The sequence below is a fragment of the Aulonocara stuartgranti genome (assembly GCF_965226115.1).
Source record: "Aulonocara stuartgranti genome assembly, chromosome: 3".
Lineage (NCBI taxonomy): Eukaryota > Metazoa > Chordata > Actinopteri > Cichliformes > Cichlidae > Aulonocara > Aulonocara stuartgranti.
The window spans coordinates 350329-367500 of record NC_138941.1 but is presented as its reverse complement, the minus strand read 5'-3'; the positions used below and the strand labels follow the sequence as shown (position 1 = coordinate 367500).

Genomic DNA, 17172 nt, shown 5'->3' with positions numbered 1-17172 from the left:
GAGAGCGAACCGGGTTGCCAGTCTTAAAACAGATCTACTGAGGCAGCAAGATTTCTCCAAGAAAGCAACCAAAGAGAATAATGCAGCAGTCGGAGCCACGTGGTTAGTGAGATGATTGCTAAAGCAGGGAAGCCATTCACAGAAGGTGCATTTGTCTAAAAGTGCATATTGCAGGCTGCAAATATAGTCTGTCCGGGAAAGAAAGGTCAGTTTAGCAACATCAGCCTTTCTGCCAACACCGCAGCAGATCGCATTTCTGACCTGTCAAGTGACATTTATGACCAACTGTGTGAGAAAGCCAAATGTTTCAGTGTATACTCAGTCGCTCTTGATGAGACCACAGACATCACCGACACTGCCCAGCTCCCAATGTATGTCCGTGGTGTTGATGACAGTTTTGAAGTGATGGAGGAGCTGCTCACAGTAATTCCAATGCATGGCCAGACCACCGCTCAGCAGATATTTACAAGCTGTGTGATGCCATTGAGAATGTTGGTTTGCCATGGAAGAGGTTTGTTGGAATAACAACAGATGGAGCGCCATCAATGACAGGGAGGAAACATGGACTGGTGGCACAAAACAAACTGGAAGAGGAAGGCGTGGAGGAGGCCATTGCTCTGCACTGCATCATCCATCAGCAGGTCCTTTGCAGCAAATGCCTGAAGTTTGACAATGTGATGTCTATTGTTGTGAAATGCATCAACCAAATCAGATCCAGGGGCTTAAAGCACCGAAGGTTCTGTGCTTTTTTAGAGGAAATGGAGTCAGAATATGGGGATGTGCTCGACTTCACTGAGGTACGTTGGCTCAGCAGGGGAAATGTATTAAAGAGACTTTTTGAGTTGAGAGCAGAAGTGAAGCCTTCATGGAGAAGGATGGAGTTAGTGTTCCTGTGCTAACTGATCCCAAATGGCTCATGGACTCAGCTTTTCTTGTTGATATGACACATGAGCTTAATGTACTGAACAAGACGTTACAAGGCCAGGGGCAACTTGTCAGTGCTGCCTATGACAACGTGAGAGCATTCTCCACAAAACTGGCGCTCTGGAAAGCTCAGCTCTCTCAGACAAACCTTTGCCATTTCCCAGCATGCAAGGCACTCGTGGATGCAGGCACACCATTCAGTGCTGACGAGTATGTTGATGTCATTTTGAGGCTACAGGAGGAATTTGATCCCAGATTTGCTGACTTCAAGACACACAGAGCCACCTTTCACATTTTTGCGGACCCCTTCTCCTTTGATGTGCAAGATGCCCCTTCTGTGCTTCAAATGGAGCTCATTGAGCTGCAGTGCAACTCTGAACTCAAAGCAAAGTTCAGGGAGGTGAGTGGAAAAGCAGACAAGCTTGGACAATCTTTGAGAGACTTGAGCCCTAGTTTCCCTCGGCTTTCCCGAATGTTCAAGCGGACCATGTACCTTTTTGGTAGCACATACTTGTGCCAAAAGCTCTTCTCCACTTTGAACTTCAATAAGTCCAAGTACAGGTCCAGACTTACGGATGATCATCTTCAAGACATACTGAGGGTCGCAACTGCTTCCTCCCTCAGGCCAAATCTGGCTCGGCTATGCGAGAGGAAACGCTGCCAGGTCTCTAGCAGCAAGGAGTAGGCAAGAGAAGCCATGTTCAGAAGAACAGTTCATTTTCTACAGTGTTCCATTCATGTTCAGAAGAAGGTTATAGAACTGTTAATACAGACATTTCAATCTAAATACAGCAGATATAGAAGACTGAAAGAAAAACACAAGTTGACTGACTAAAAATATCTTATTATTATTTTATTTATGTATTACAGATTGATTTATTTTCTTATTAATTCTTAATTTGTTTATTTATTTTTCATATTTTGTGTTAAAAAATAAAAATAAAGAGATTTGAGAAGATTGGAATTTTTTAACCATGCCTTTCTTGTGGAAAACCTAATGCGGCCCAGCCTCACCCAGACTCTGCCTGCAGCGGCCCCCAGCTAAATTGAGTTTGAGACCCCTGTCCTACACCATAAATCAGTAAGAGAGGGTACGACCTCTCTCATGGCCCCAAGTGGTGTGTGCATGCCAGAGCACTCTGGAAGGCACACAGAGTCTTTACAGACTACTCAGGATCGAACCTCTATCATCATGCAATCGATTATACAACTCTAAGCATATATGAGTAAATATTTCTAAGCATAAATGACAATCAACAATATAAACCTTACAGCTGGTTTTAATAACAGAATTCATTTGTTTCTCAAACGAGAAAGAGCTATCGAGAAACACTCCTAAATCTTTAGTTCTTAACTTTTCCAGTTGGCCAAGGTCGACATTATCTGCTAATGCTAGATAGGCTGTCGTTATTAACTAAAGCTAATTTGATGTGAATTAGCATTATGCACTAATGCTAACACTTTTTAACAATGTGAGTAGCTAATGCTAACACTATTTCCCTTAACTTCTTAACTTAACTAATTTAATGTGAATTAGCATCACATTAGTGAGGAGTTAATGCTAAGTAGACTGCCATTAGCAGGTAATGCTAATTTTAGGTGAATAGGAATTGGCAGATAATGCTAATACCATATTTTCTTGCTTTATAACAATGTGACCAGCTAATGCTATGTAGGTTGCCGTTATTAGCTAATGCTAATTTAGGTGAATTAGCATTATCCGCTTATGCTAACAATGTTTTTTCTTACTTTTTAACAATATGAGTAGCTAATCTGAACATTTTTTTAAATTTAATTTTAACTTTTCCCCTGCGATGTGAAGAGGTAATGCTAAATAGCACGCCATTAGTGGCTAATTCTAATTTTAGATGAAAAAGCATTAAAAGCTAATGCTAATACCATATTTTCTTGATTTATATCAATATCAGTAGCTAATGCTAGGTATGTAGCCATCATTAGCTAATGCTAATTTAGGTGAATTAGCATCATCCGCTTATGCTAACAATGTGTTTTTTTACTTTTTAACAATACGCCATCAGTGGCCAATTCTAATGTTAGATGAGAAAGCATTAACAGCTAATGCTCATACTGTTTGCTTTGTAAGAATGACAGCAGCTAATGATACGAAGTCTACCGTTGTTAACTAATGTTAATTTGATGTGAATTAGCATTATCCGATAATGGTAACTCTTTTCCCCTGCATTACAACGACGTCAGGAGTTAATGCTAAGTAGGCTGCCATTAGGGGCTAACTCTAATTAGGGGTGAACAATTATTAGCAGCTAATGCTAATACCGTTTTCTCTTTCCTTATAACAACTTGAGCAGCTAATGCTAATTTGATGTGAATTAGCATTATATTAGTGAGCAGTTATTGCTAAGTAGGCTACCATTAGCAGCTAAAGCTAATTTGAGGTGAATAAGCATTAGTAGCTAACGCTAATACCCTTTTCTCTTGTGTTATAATGATGTGAAACGTTAATATTGTTCTCAAACAACAGAATGAGAATGAAATATTGATTCTAACAGGGCCCATAAACAGTATTAGCTTAGCAGCATTAGCTTATCAGAATTTTCATCATGGTCACATAAATCCTTAGCAGAGCAAAGTGGCCTACTTAGCAATAGCTGCTCAAGTTGTAGAAAGCAAGGGAAAACAGTAATAGCATTAGCTGCTAAATGTGCACTTGAGAACAAATTTATTGTTAATTCAGCTGTGAATGTAGAGTTTGTCATTATTTAAGCTTCCATTTCCAAATGTTAGCTGCTCCTGTCTGCCTCTTTGTCACAAACACAGACTGAAATGATTCACAGCCTTGTTTCATCCTTCTGTCACTGTGGACATACAGCATGGGAAACATACACATGGCTGACACTTTATTAGGTACACTGGTATCTATCTCAGGTACACCTGTGACCTAAATGTTCCTGCAACCAGACTCCTTGGAGACCCCTACATAAATATCCATGAACTATCCAGCTAGACTAGTGTGTCTGTCCCTGAAAATATTCCTGCATGTGTGATTGTTCATGTCTCATCTGCAGGAAACAAACAGGAAGTGAGTGAAGGACACAGGAAATGTTTCCAGCTCTTCCTCCTCTATCAGACATTCTCTCCATACCTGAGAGTGTCCAGTCTCCAGCCTGGATCCTTCAGTCCAGCCGACAGCAGCTTAATTCCTGAATCACCTGGATGATTGTAGCTCAGGTCCAGCTGTCTCAGATGGGAGGGGTTGGAGGTCAGAGCTGAGGCCAGAGAAGTACAGCCTTCCTCTGTGATCAGACAGCCTGACAGACTGCAGACACACAAAACAACAATCAATCTGTCAACAATCGTTTTCTCTTCGTCACAATAACATCTATCCATCCATACATCCATTCAATGTAACTTTATTTATAAGTGACAATACCCAACAGACAACAACAGTCATCTGAAGCTGTTTAACAGTGTAAGGTAACCGCCTCCACTGTGAGCAGCACTTGGTGATGGTGGGAAGAAGAACTCCCTTTGACACAAAGATCCTCCCAGTGAAAACAGGCTCCAGGAGGAGCATCTACCATGACTGGTTGCAGGGTGAGGGGAAAGAGAAGAACATGAACATCAAGAATGCAGCGAGTGGTAAAATAATAATAATAATAATGGATTGGATTTATATAGCGCTTTTCAAGGCACCCAAAGCGCTTTACAATGCCACTATTCAGTCACTCTCACATTCATACACTGGTGGAGGCAGCTACGGTTGTAGCCACAGCTGCCCTGGGGCAGACTGACAGAAGCGAGGCTGCCATATCGCGCCATCGGCCCCTCTGGCCAACACCAGTAGGCAAGTAGGGTAAAGCCCAAGGACACAACGACCAGGACAGAGAGCCCAGGGATCGAACCGGTGACCTTCCGGTTACAGATGCGATTCCCAACCCCCTGAGCCACGGTCGCCCTAAATAAAGATTTGACCTCAGTGTGCTCAGTGTTCCTGTCTATTCCTAACATATTCCTAACACGATAGCTGCACTTTAGAGCTCTAAAACTGGAACTGACACATAAAAATACTGAGAACACAGACTAGCAGCCACTGCATGGCCTCGAGTACGTATGTGGTGCGTTCAAAGAGCATCAGCATAGACATGGTGGGTTCAACAATATAGGACATAACAATTTCTATGGCGAAAATACTATCAATGAATGAGCCATAACATTTTAGCCATGTAAACATGTTATCAGTGGGCTTTCCAACAACTTGCATTGATCATTAAAGGATAAAATACGTGAGTCGAGGTCACTACGAGCCATGCGAGGGTCAAACATGGCAGAGAACCTTCCAGCAGCATCTTGGTTTATAATCCGCCTTTGGATCATCAGTTTAGGAGATGAAGGATCCAAGTAAAATAACAAGTTAAAAAATATGCAGCTATGGTCACTCACATGGACATCCTCCACACATACATCATGTATATTTAAACCCAGGGAGAAAACAAGATCCAGTGTGTGACCCTTTGTATGTGTGGGGCCAGAAACATGCTGCCTAAAGTTAAAAGACTCAGTGACAGTGATGAGCTCAGCAGCAGTGTTACAGGATGCTTCATCAATATGACGGCTCAAATCTCCCAACCTTCTCCAATGAAATGATGGATGTCAGAAGGTCATTAAATTCAGTTAGAAAGACCCCATCAGGTAGAATAAAATACAATAACTGGTTTTTAGAGAACTGACCATCATCTGTGACTCAAATGCAGAAAAGGAGTCCGAGGTCATCAGACTGCATGTGAATCTGTCCTGGTAAACAACAGCGAGTCCTCCACCACGTCCTAAAAGACGCGGAGTTCAGATGACGGAGCAGCCAGCCGGGCAGATTTCATTCAAGTGGACATAATCAATGTTCCCTCTAAGCTGCGCACGGGCGCAATCCGCTGACACGCTCTCTGCACACAGAGTATCTGCATTGCGCACAAAAAGATATCTAACAGGCTGTGAGGCTCCTGAACTCTCTGCCCCCCTCTCACGGACAATAACCATATCCAACTTCTTAATAGCAATGAACTGGTCTGCATTGGTGCATCATATCTTTATTCTCTTCCCCCTCCTGCCCCCCCCCTCCTTCTTAAATAGATAACTATCATATCTGATATCATATCTCACAGTACAATAATATTGAATGGGTTGCATTGTTGTACTTTGTCATGTTTCTCAGGTCTTTGTCTGATTTTCTACGAACATTACTTGTCATGTTCTCATGTTGTTGCTAAGGATTGTCTTATTGCATTGGAGTCACACTGGGTTAAATATGTACACTTGGGTTTTAAGGGGTATTTATTATTTTCTTTTTTTTGGGGTTGTATGGAAGCCCCAAACGCAATTTCATTGTTCTTGACAATGACAATAAATAAATAAATACTAAATACTAAATACTAAATACTAACCTGAATTGAAATTAAAATAAATACGTTAACAATTCCGCTTTGCAGTGTTAGTCAGTGACTGGCTGCTCCAGTATTTAGAACATAGTCCAGCCAATGATTCACATTCGTATATACGCAGCTAATCAACGTCGCTGACGGGCTATGACAGCGTCCTCATGTGCCGACACCGGTGTTTTGGTTGATGTAGAGTGAAGCCACGTTAATGACAACGTGATCCAGTGATCCAAGGGACCGCTCAGGGAGTTTGTGTGTTCGCTCAGACACATGAAACATTAGAGGGAACATTGGACATAATTCTTATTTTGCTGCCACGTCTCAGTCAGACACATGAAATCTAGAGACTCTTTAATAAAGAGATCGCTTAGAATAAATGATTTGTTTGTTATGGAGCGAACGTTAAGCGGGGCCAACCGAGTTGATGACGGTCGATCTGCAAAATCAACAGCTGACTGCAGCGGCACTTGAAATAAAGACAATGCAGACCTGTGGACCTGCTGGGCAGGGCAGCGACTCCAGAGCTGGGGGAAGCAATGATCGATGAGCAGACATAGCTGTTATCAATAAAAACAGTGAACGTTTGACGGACACACCGTGAGAAAAACTGCTTCTGAGCCACAGAGCCCAGGTCCCAGTCACCGGCGTAACATATTAACTAAATGTCAGGAGAGGAAGTGGACGCAGGCACCAGGATTCTCCCCACAGCCAAGAAGCTAGCCTCTGGTAGCTTCTCAGTTTCACCTGGACGTCGGCCCTCGTTCCCCTTTTCCATCTCTTGAGGGTGAAAGTCCTGCGGGTTGTGAAGAGTAGCACACCAGGGGAGGAAGAGTTTTTCTAGTAGCTCTCCACTGAATCTTTGATGTTAAACGCTTTAAGACCTACCATAGAACCAAGTCTGCCAGAGCTTATCTTTAGATTTTTACATGCTGTAGTGCAGACCTTCCCAAACTGTGGTGCCCGCCCCCTAGGGGGGGCGCAGAGCCATGGCAGGGGGGGCGCGGTATGAAAAGGGAGGGGAACAAAACGCTTGAACACTGCTAGCACGGCGCCCACAGAAACGCAAAGCAGGAGATGAAGCATCGCTGAATATGTTTCCAAACCAACTTCATTCTAAGCCAAAGACTAGAAAATATGGTGAAGCAAATCTGCCCTTTGGCTTCACCTGCACAGGTGCTGAGGTAGGTCCCTGCGTCGGGAGCAGCGCTGGGCTCTTCCAATCACGGACAAACAGGATCCCACATTCTTAATTTTTAGTTCACAAACACTTGTTGTAGTGACTAACTACTCCTGACATGTTGGAGATGTTTGCTCTTTATAGAGTAAAGTTACAGCGGGATACAAATAACATCAGGCTGATCCTGCCACGATTTGTTCCCTCGATTCAAATCACAGACAAACAGGATCCCACAGCTGTTTATGTTTTTGAACCCATTTTGCACAGAGAGGCATTTTTTGAAAATGTATTGACAGCAATGTTGATTAGTATTACAGAAGAAGAAAAAACAACTACCCGTGACGCCTTTGTAAATGGAGGGACAGTAACTGCGTGTGAAACCTGCAGATACTCAGAGTAACAGTATTTTGTCTCTGTCTGCCATTCTGCAATTCATCTCACATAAACAATAACGTGACGTGAAAAAAGGCGCAACCTTTGACGTTGCCAGATGAACTCTGTATTCCTCGTCCGCAAAAAAGGAGTTTTAAAAAAATCTCAGTTTTTGGTGATTTGAAACACTGTTTGGATGAAACAGCTGCGTTTTCAAAAATACCAGTGTAGGTGCGGACGTAGCGTAAAAGATTTAGTAGTTTATTTTCTTACTACCTGTAATTTATTGCAGATTACTTGTATTTGCTTAATTGTTTACTAAATGTTTGAGGTGTGAAATAAACCGCAATGGAGCAAAATATGGGCGTGTGTGGTTGGAGGATGTGTTAGTGCGTGTGCGTGCTGTTCACGCGCCGGGGGGGAGGCGAACGTTTTTCGTGTAAAACAAAGGGGGGCCCAGCAAAAAAAGTTTGGGAACCACTGCTGTAGTGCCATTTTGGGGAGCAGTTCAAGTTCCTATACATCAATACAACCGTTATAGCCCAAATTTTAATAATATGTATGCATTCAGTCCATAGTAACTACATATACATATATACATATACAGCAAAAAGTGCAATAAACTAGAACAAATTGAAAATTGTTTTGTTTTGTATTTTTACATATATTTGTAGTTAGAGAAATTTAAGAGGTTTATCCCTCAAAACGGAAGAACTAAAAAAGTTGCACAAAATAGTTTCCAACCACAGGAAATGTAATTTGAGTGTATCCATAGTTGTATTTTTGAGATACACCAAATTGTATATACTGCATGAAAACCTAAAATAAATACTACCATGTGAATTTGCAAGAAAAACTTCAGTGCATCAAAATAAACTATTTCCAACTGTGTAATTTGAGTTCTAAGCCTCCCAGAAACTATACTGAAAGGGTAAACTCAAACATGACTTTTAAAAACACCAGTGTAGGCTTCAAGGTAAAAAAAACAAACAAACAAACAACTAGAATTTTCGCAAAAACGACGTCACTTCAGGTTTCGGGCAGGTAATGGCGGACATAGAATAGTTTGGGCTGACATCTATTCCAACGTAGGAAGTGCTATGAACATCTGATCGGATTGGCAAAGCGTGTTTCTGGAATATTACTTTTTTGTTGCTGCAAGTGCTTTTCATGCAACTTTTGCAAAGCTATGTGTGGAAGGAAACGGTGACCTAGGATAAGCTGGATACATAAGATGTAAGTACAACTCCGGTTTCACATGCAAAAATAAAAATTATTGCACTAGCTTGTGTGGTTGCCGATCTACAGGCATTTAAAAATAGTTACGCAAAACTGAGCGTTCCCACTCTGACCGGCCTTAAAGGGTTAACAGTATCTCCCAATCATAATTTAAAGCAGCAGAAATTAAGTCAGAACTCAAAAGAGCAAAAATGACATTACAAAAAATGATTGACGACAGTGAAAAACTACATTGTTGCCTCCAGCAAGCTGCAGCGGCGGCAAAGCCAAACACAGGCGCCATCTTGTTTGACAGAAGAACGTAGCACACAGCAGCTACAAGCATAGAGTGCACCACTATTGTTCAAATGGAAGAAATAGAAAACACTCAATAAATCCTTCCACAGCTGAAACTAATGTAGACAATGTCAGGGGAGGAAGTCAAACTGAACTTATGACACCAAGCACGATAACTACCAAAATAATGCAGGAAAAGTAAACTAAGAAACCCTAAAGCAACTAAACAGAGCAGCTAGCAATAAACAAGAAGTGTAAACTATAAAAACATAGAAGCTAAATGCTAACATGGCTAACACTATCATCACTGTATGTAGCCCGACTCTTCTCACAGCAACATACAACTGTCATGGCTAGACATCTCACTGATTGGCTCATGTTAGCTTGTGAAAATATAACGTCCCAGCAGTACTAGCTGTTTTATATACTGTTTAAAATAAGCGAAATGTGCTTATAATGTGTAAATAAAGGCTGAAGCAGCTAGCACTGTTAGCATCAGCACCAAGCCCTGTTACATTTGTACACTGTTAGAGCAATGGCTCCAATCTACAGCCTTTAAAATAATGATTAAAATGCTGTGATTGCAGCCATTCCCCAACTCTCTGTGAATGGTTCTCATGGCTATTGATCAGTGGGCTTTGATCAGTGGGCTTTGATCAGTGGGCTTTGATCAATGGTCATGAGAATTTGCATAATTATGATTAAGGAACTGACCTCCCAGCCCATTGTTCCTTCAGTGGGCTGGTTTCAGTCATTATGCAAATGTACTGTTTATAAGATTGAAACCTGCAGTCAGCCGAGATTGAAGAAGTCACCTGGATGATGATGAAACATTTCTCCCACAAAACGCTACGTCCAGATGAACAGAATCAACTTTTGGAGATTTACTTACCTGGATGATTATTGGTTATTGGTAACTTTATTGTCCCTAATGGGAAATTGATTTGCAGTATGTCCGTACAAACAAACAAACAGGCAACCAACACATCACATACACACTCCAAAATAATATAATATAATATAAGCCTGAGAAAACAACCTAGATTTTTCATCAAAAAAGTACAATGTGCAATGGCAACAACACATATGGTTCAGTGTTATTAACTATGATAATAGCAGTAGGTACAAAAGACAATCTATGTCTCTTTGTCTTCACTGCAGGCACTTTATAACGACGACCTGATGGAAGCAGTTGAAAATCATTAAAGAGAGGATGATCTGAACACAACATGACAGAGGTCGCCTTCCTCAGCACATGCCAGTTAAAAAAGTCCACAAGCTGGACCTGAGACCTCCCTGAAATCTTACCAGCCACTTTAACCAGGTTGTTAAGTCTGGTCTTATTATTCAGAGACATATTACCGTACCAAGCAATGATACAGAAAGTTAAAACAGATTCAATAAAACTTTTATAAAAAACGAGTCATCATTGCAGATGAAACATTGAAACCTCTCAACCTCCTTAAAAAGTCTTTGTTGAACCTTTTTCACTGTAGCAGCAAGATGTGACTCAAAGCACAGAGCTTTATCAAGAACAACCCCCAAATACTTATAACTGTCCACCAGTTCAATGGCTGCACATTTACCACTGTTAGCGCAGGATGAGGGGATGTCTCCCTGAAGTCAATAACCATGTCCTTGGTTTTCAAGGTGCTGATCATTAAGAAGGACTGATCACACCACGAAACAAACTCATCCACAACAGGCCCATGGGAATCCTCTTCACCATGAAGGAGGCTTACAATGACTGTGTCATCTGCGTATTTAATGAAATGCCTGTTGGCCTGTGTACTGCGACAGTCATTAGTGTACAAAATATACAGTAGAGGAGAGAGACAACAACCTTGCGGTGAGCCAGTGGAAGAGTTCAGCTGTTTGGAAAAACAGCCGTTCACTCTCACACACTGAGATCTGTCAGTTAAAAAGTTTAAAACCCAACCAACGAGATTAAGATCAAGTGTAAACTGGTTAAGAAGTTTATCAGCTAAAAGATGTGGCTGGATAGTATTAAAAGCTGAAGAAAAATCAATAAATAAGAGCTGAGCATGAGCTTTGGCGCCATCAAGATGGCGATAAAGGAAGTTCAACAGAGTGACCACTGCATCATCAACACGTCTACGAGGCCTGTATGCAAATTGTAGAGGGTCTATAAGCTTCTCTACTTGCTAACTGAGAGTCTGAACTAAAACCAGGAAGACTTATCTTATTACAGTCACTGTAACAGTGACCAGTCATGTGTTTCATGCCTGCCCAGGCCACCCTTAAGTTATTGCTACCCATCTCCGCCTCTACCTTATCCTTGTATTTTACTTTGGCTTTTTTAATTTCTGATCTGATCTCCTTCCTAATTTCTCTAACTTTCAAGATATTCCCTTCAATAAAAGCTTTTTTCCTTTCATGAATCAGCCTCATAAGACCTTTTGAAGACCATGGTTTGTTATTAGGAAAAAAATGGAGATGGTGTCAGTCGCATTCTTAGGATTCGCTTTAGGGTGGATGTAAACAATGGTGACGTTGATCTGTGGGAATTCCCTCGGCAGATAAAACGGCCTCAAAGACACAGAGAGGAGCTCAATGTCAGGCAGACACACTTGTCTACGAACGGTCACATTTTTACACCATTTCTGATTTATATACAAACACACTCCTCCTTGAGATTTCTGGGTAGCTCCGGGGTCTCGATCCAAACGTATGGGAAACCCGAAGCCATTTAGTTCCAGAGAACAATCAGGGTCAGAGTCCTTGAGCCAAGTCTCTGTGAATGCCATTAGACATGTATCCCTGTAGCCACGCAAGTGTGCGACATTCAAATGCAGTTCATCCAATTTACTCCTCAGAGACTGCACATTAGCCAGGATTATTGATGGTAAAGGAATGACTCCAAACAACCGTCAGGATTGCCAATAAAACCATGCGAAATAAAAAACCCATCTTCGTTAAAAGAAGTTCCACAAAGCACAAGCCGATGCTATAGAATTTCCTCAGGCAAAAAAAAATATATATATAAAGGAATAAAAGAATGAAATAAAATAAGTTAAAACACTGACACTGACAGAGAGAGACAACCTGCTGGTCGCCACAAGAGCAGCGCCCCTCTTTCTAGTCTAGTCTAGACTGAGAATGCATCAAGACCACTCACTCACCCTTCCCTCCTGCCTCTCAGCTGCTGAAACTCACAGTTTGTTACCACGGAAGAGTCACTCCTTCATCTGAGATGAAGCCTGATAGTCTGACTGATGCAATATAACATTCAGTCTACACTTTGTTTTTGTGCAAAGATGATAAAGAGGAAATACTAATAACATAAACAAAAATAAATGTCCAATTTAGAAATCTTATTCTTTTTTGCTCTATAAAATAGTTGTTTTTATTTTTCAGTCACTCATCGTAGCAGTAGGATTTACATGAAAATAAAAACAAATTAAGTTTGAGAGAAAAAGTACATTTTTGGCACTCTCTGGGCAACTGACTCAGAGACTCAAATGACTTAAAAAACCCGATTCATTTTGGTGAGTGACTCATTTAAACTCGATTCGGTAAAAAGAATCAAATTTACCATCACTAATACAAATCCCTTTGGAGAAAACAGCTTTAAAACATGTATTGTTAAATTCCAGATGTTTCTTTGCAAGGAAAACTCAAACACTGAAGCAATACCACCAGTAACCTCCAACAAATGGAAATGTGGTGTCATTAAAGACATAATAATTTCATTAATACCCAATATCCAGCAAAATATGTAATTTGAACATTTTGTTCCTAACGAAATCAAATGTATATATTGTGGAAGATTAGCCAAATTTATGTAAAATGGCCAGTACATGAATTAAAAAAATAAATAAATAAACAAAATCGTATGACTGTGACAAATTTTACACAGTAATTCAGTCTAATAATCCACTCAAATATAAATATAAGTTTAGCTAAAAGCTCTATAGATAAGTCAATCAATAATATAATTCACATTTTAAATGATCATATGTGTTAACGTTTGAATCCTGACCTGAGAGTTTCCACTGCACACTGTGAACTCTTTAGTCCACCAGACAGAAGCTTCACTCCTGAATCCTGCAGGTCAGAGTTACTCAGGTCCAGCTCTCTCAGACTGGAGGACTGGGAGCTGAGGACTGAGCACAGAGCTTCACAGCTTCTCTCTGACAGGTTACAGCCACCCAGTCTGAAAAACAAAAGATAATCTATAATACTTATGTAAAGTTTGTTATTATATTACATGCCATCTTTTTATTTTTGATGAAACCTTAACATACTAAGATACAACATCATATGGATGAACTTGAATAAAATGTTTTTTTTTAATTATATCTTTATTTGGATTGGACAAGTGATCAGTAAACAAAGTGATCAGCGGGTGCATATTAACCTCCACTAGCTATTACTAGGACAGTTGCTCGCATGCTCTCCCAAAGGAGATATATAGAACACATTACATGGAACTATAAACACAAACTGGGAGGGGTGCCCATGCTGCAATCATTGTGAACAAATAAGTAAATAAACAAGCAATAGTAATAGAAGTAAATGTAAAAAACAAACAAACAAAAAACAACCAAGTAATAGTGAGATCAAGTGAAGTCAGCCCTCGTGGGGGTAATGAATTGGATCCAATTGTTCCAAATTTGGTAGAATTTGGCTTTTTGATTTCTTAACAGATATGTAAGTTTTTCCATCCTAAATATCTCTAAAATGATCCCAAACCAGTCGTCTAGGGTAGGCTGGGCTGGGCTTAACCATCTTCTAGTAATTGTTTTTTTACTTGCCACCAAGAGTAATTGCACCAACTTAATCTCACTCCTACATTCCAGAAAGGGGACCAAACCCATGTATAAAACCTTAAAATCTAAAGGTATTTGAACGTTAAAGACTGCACTTAAGGAGACCTGAACGTTTTTTAACTTGGGACAGTCCCAAAAGACATGAAAATGGTTAGCAACAGTCGAGCCGCATTGTCTCCAGCATTGCATATAAGCCCCTTTGTACCTCTCCTGATATGGAGTCTTGAAGTACCTAATAATATTCTTCCAGCCATGTTCCTTCCAGCTCATAGAACTGGACGTGGACCACTGGCAGTACCAAACATTTTCCCACTCCCCCACAGAAATAGCAATCCCTGATTCCCTTTCCCATTTATCCTTAGTGTATAAAGTGTTATCCTTGCTGGCACTAGAGAGGGCTTTGTATAGTTTAGAAATAGATTTAGTAGGGGTCATGGTTGTGGCATTTTTCAGGATGAGGAAAAAATGCGACTCAGCATCATTGAAGTTGGCATTCATGATCAATATATGATCTCAGCTGTAAGTATCTATGAAAGTTGTATTTTGTCAGGTTGTCCTGTAAGGTCTCAAATCTGAGCACAATATTTCTATGAGTAAGAGAGAGGAATGTTGTAAGGCCACAGGATATCCATGCTTTAAAAGTTACCTGGGAGCTGAGACTCATGAAGGGGACCAGATTCCATCTGTGCAGATCAGCTTTTATACTTGCAGATATTGGCTCGTAGTTTGCCTGAAAGAGCCCCGAGAGGTCCGCAGTCAAATATATTCCCAGGTACTTAATTTTCTCATTATCCCAATTTACTTTAAATTTCCTACGTAAAGCTGCAGAAGCTGTATAATTTAAAGTCATCACCTGTGTTTTTGAAATATTGACCTTATAACCAGATAACTTCCCCAAATCACTTAAAGTAGACATCAACTCACTAAAAGACCTCTCTGGCTCCTCCAGGCAGACCAGTACATCATCCGCGAACATTACCACTTTATGTTCAACTCCTGACAATGCAACACCCCTAATGTTATGATTTTGTCTAATCGTTTGGCCAAATGTTTCTATGAATAAATCAGAGAAGTGGCGAGATTGCACAACCCTGCCTACAGCCATGTTCCAGAGCAAAGGGCTTGGAGAGATCACCATTCACCTTAATACGGGCTGAGGGTCGAGCATACAGACCTTGGATTACTCTAATAAACTTGTCGTGAAAGCCAAACTTCCCCAGAACCTTATACAGAAATACCCATCTGACCGAGTCGAAGGCTTTCTCAGCGTCCAAGCTTCCTATCATTGATTGAGTTTTGTTCTTTTGTATTTGAGCAGAGATGTGTAATATTCTCCTAATGTTGTCAGTTGTTTGTCTATAGTGAATGAAACCAGTCTGATCTAAATTGATGAGGTCAGGTAAAAACTTCTCCAGTCTACGAGCAAGAATAGAAGTAAATAGTTTGTAATCCAAGTTAAGGACACTGATTGGTTCCACGTTCTCGTTTATCTTTCCCCTCTTTTGGGATAATTGAAATAGTTGCCTCCCTCCAGGAGGGTGGGATTTCTCCCTCCTGTAGGATGTAGTTAAATGACTTCAGCAATGTGGGGACTAGATCTGCCCTCAGGGTGCGATACCACTGAGAACTGAACCCGTCCGGCCCAACTGCCTTACCTGGTTTTAATCTGGAAAAAGCATTAATTTCTTCCACTAAAATGGGATGTGTTAGAAGCTCATTTTTGAGAGACGGGAGTGAAGGTAATTCTAGAGAGCTAAGAAAGGCATCAGTACAATTCTCCTCCGTAGCATTGGGCTGTGAGTACAGCTCCCTAAAGAAGGTCTCAAAACATTTCTGAATGTCTTCTAATTTTGATTCCAGAATATTAGTCTTGGGGTCCTTGATTTGGTATATCGTACTTTCCTCTAGTTGTTTGCGTTATTTATGTGCCAGATATTTTGCAGATTTCCCTCCTGTCTCATAGTATTTTTGCCTCAAAAAAATTAAGTTATTTTGGGCCTCCTGGGTGTAAATATCATTAATTTCATCCTGTATTTTCCTGATATCCTGCTTCAGAGTAGGATTTGCGGTGTTTATGTCTTCCTGTTCTTTCAACTTTAAATTTGCCTGTAGTTCTGCTAATTTTTGCCCTTTGATTCTCTTTAAGTGGGAGGCGATAGAAATTAATGTACCTCTCATTACCGCTTTGAGCGTATCCCAAAGAATAGCTGGAGATACCTCTCCTGTGTCATTAACATCTAGAAATTCTTTAATGTCTACCTTTAATTTGGAAACTATGGCAGGATCATTAAGGTGCGATAAAAATTTCCACAGTGTGGTACATTTTTTCCTAGCCACCTGCAAAGATAGAGAGATAGGACTGTGGTCAGATAGATCTCTTGTTAATATGTCACAGTCTTTGACCCTAAACCTATCAACTTTAAACATAAAAAAGTAGTCCAGCCTTGCATACACTTTAAAGGAACCAGAGTAATGAGTGAAATTTCTGGTAGATGCGTAGCGGTCCCACCATACATCTATTATCCCCATCTCTACCATATAGGAATTGACTTTTCTAGTAAGTGCTGTTACCTGGTTGGTTGGGGAGGAGGAGTCTAGTTTAGGGTCAAGTCTAAAGTTAAAACCCCCCCACAGACAACTATCCCCTGAGAATCCACCAATAAATCAAACCTATTCCTATAGAATAGCCAATCGCTCCCGGGGGGAGCATAAACATTTAAAATTGTGATTTCAGACCCCTCTATCCATTCTGTTATTCTAACCAATCTGCCTTCCTCGTCACAGAGTTCTTAGATATGTTCATAGTTAAGTGTACCAGAGATAAGTGTAGCCACACCCCTCTTGTGTTTGGACTTAACGGAAGAGGAGAATACATATTTAAAACCCTTTCTTTTCAATCTCAAGTGATCTACTTGGTTCATGTGTGTCTCCTGAAGTAATGCAATCTGGGCCTTCTCCTTCCTTAGTTTGGACAGTATCTTAT

The 17172-nt window shown here is 40.6% G+C and overlaps 1 protein-coding gene across 1 annotated transcript in view; it reads right to left on the bottom strand.

Moving 5' to 3' along the window:
• LOC309702181 (NLR family CARD domain-containing protein 3-like) overlaps positions 1-17172 on the bottom strand; it is a 233901-nt gene that overhangs the window by 3894 nt on the left and 212835 nt on the right. Inside the window, exons 8-9 of the mRNA XM_082526665.1 lie at positions 13400-13573; positions 4046-4219 (exon numbers count right to left, since the gene is read on the bottom strand). Of these exons, the coding sequence (XP_082382791.1) occupies positions 4046-4219; positions 13400-13573 (348 nt within the window). The remainder of the gene's footprint in view (positions 1-4045; positions 4220-13399; positions 13574-17172) is intronic.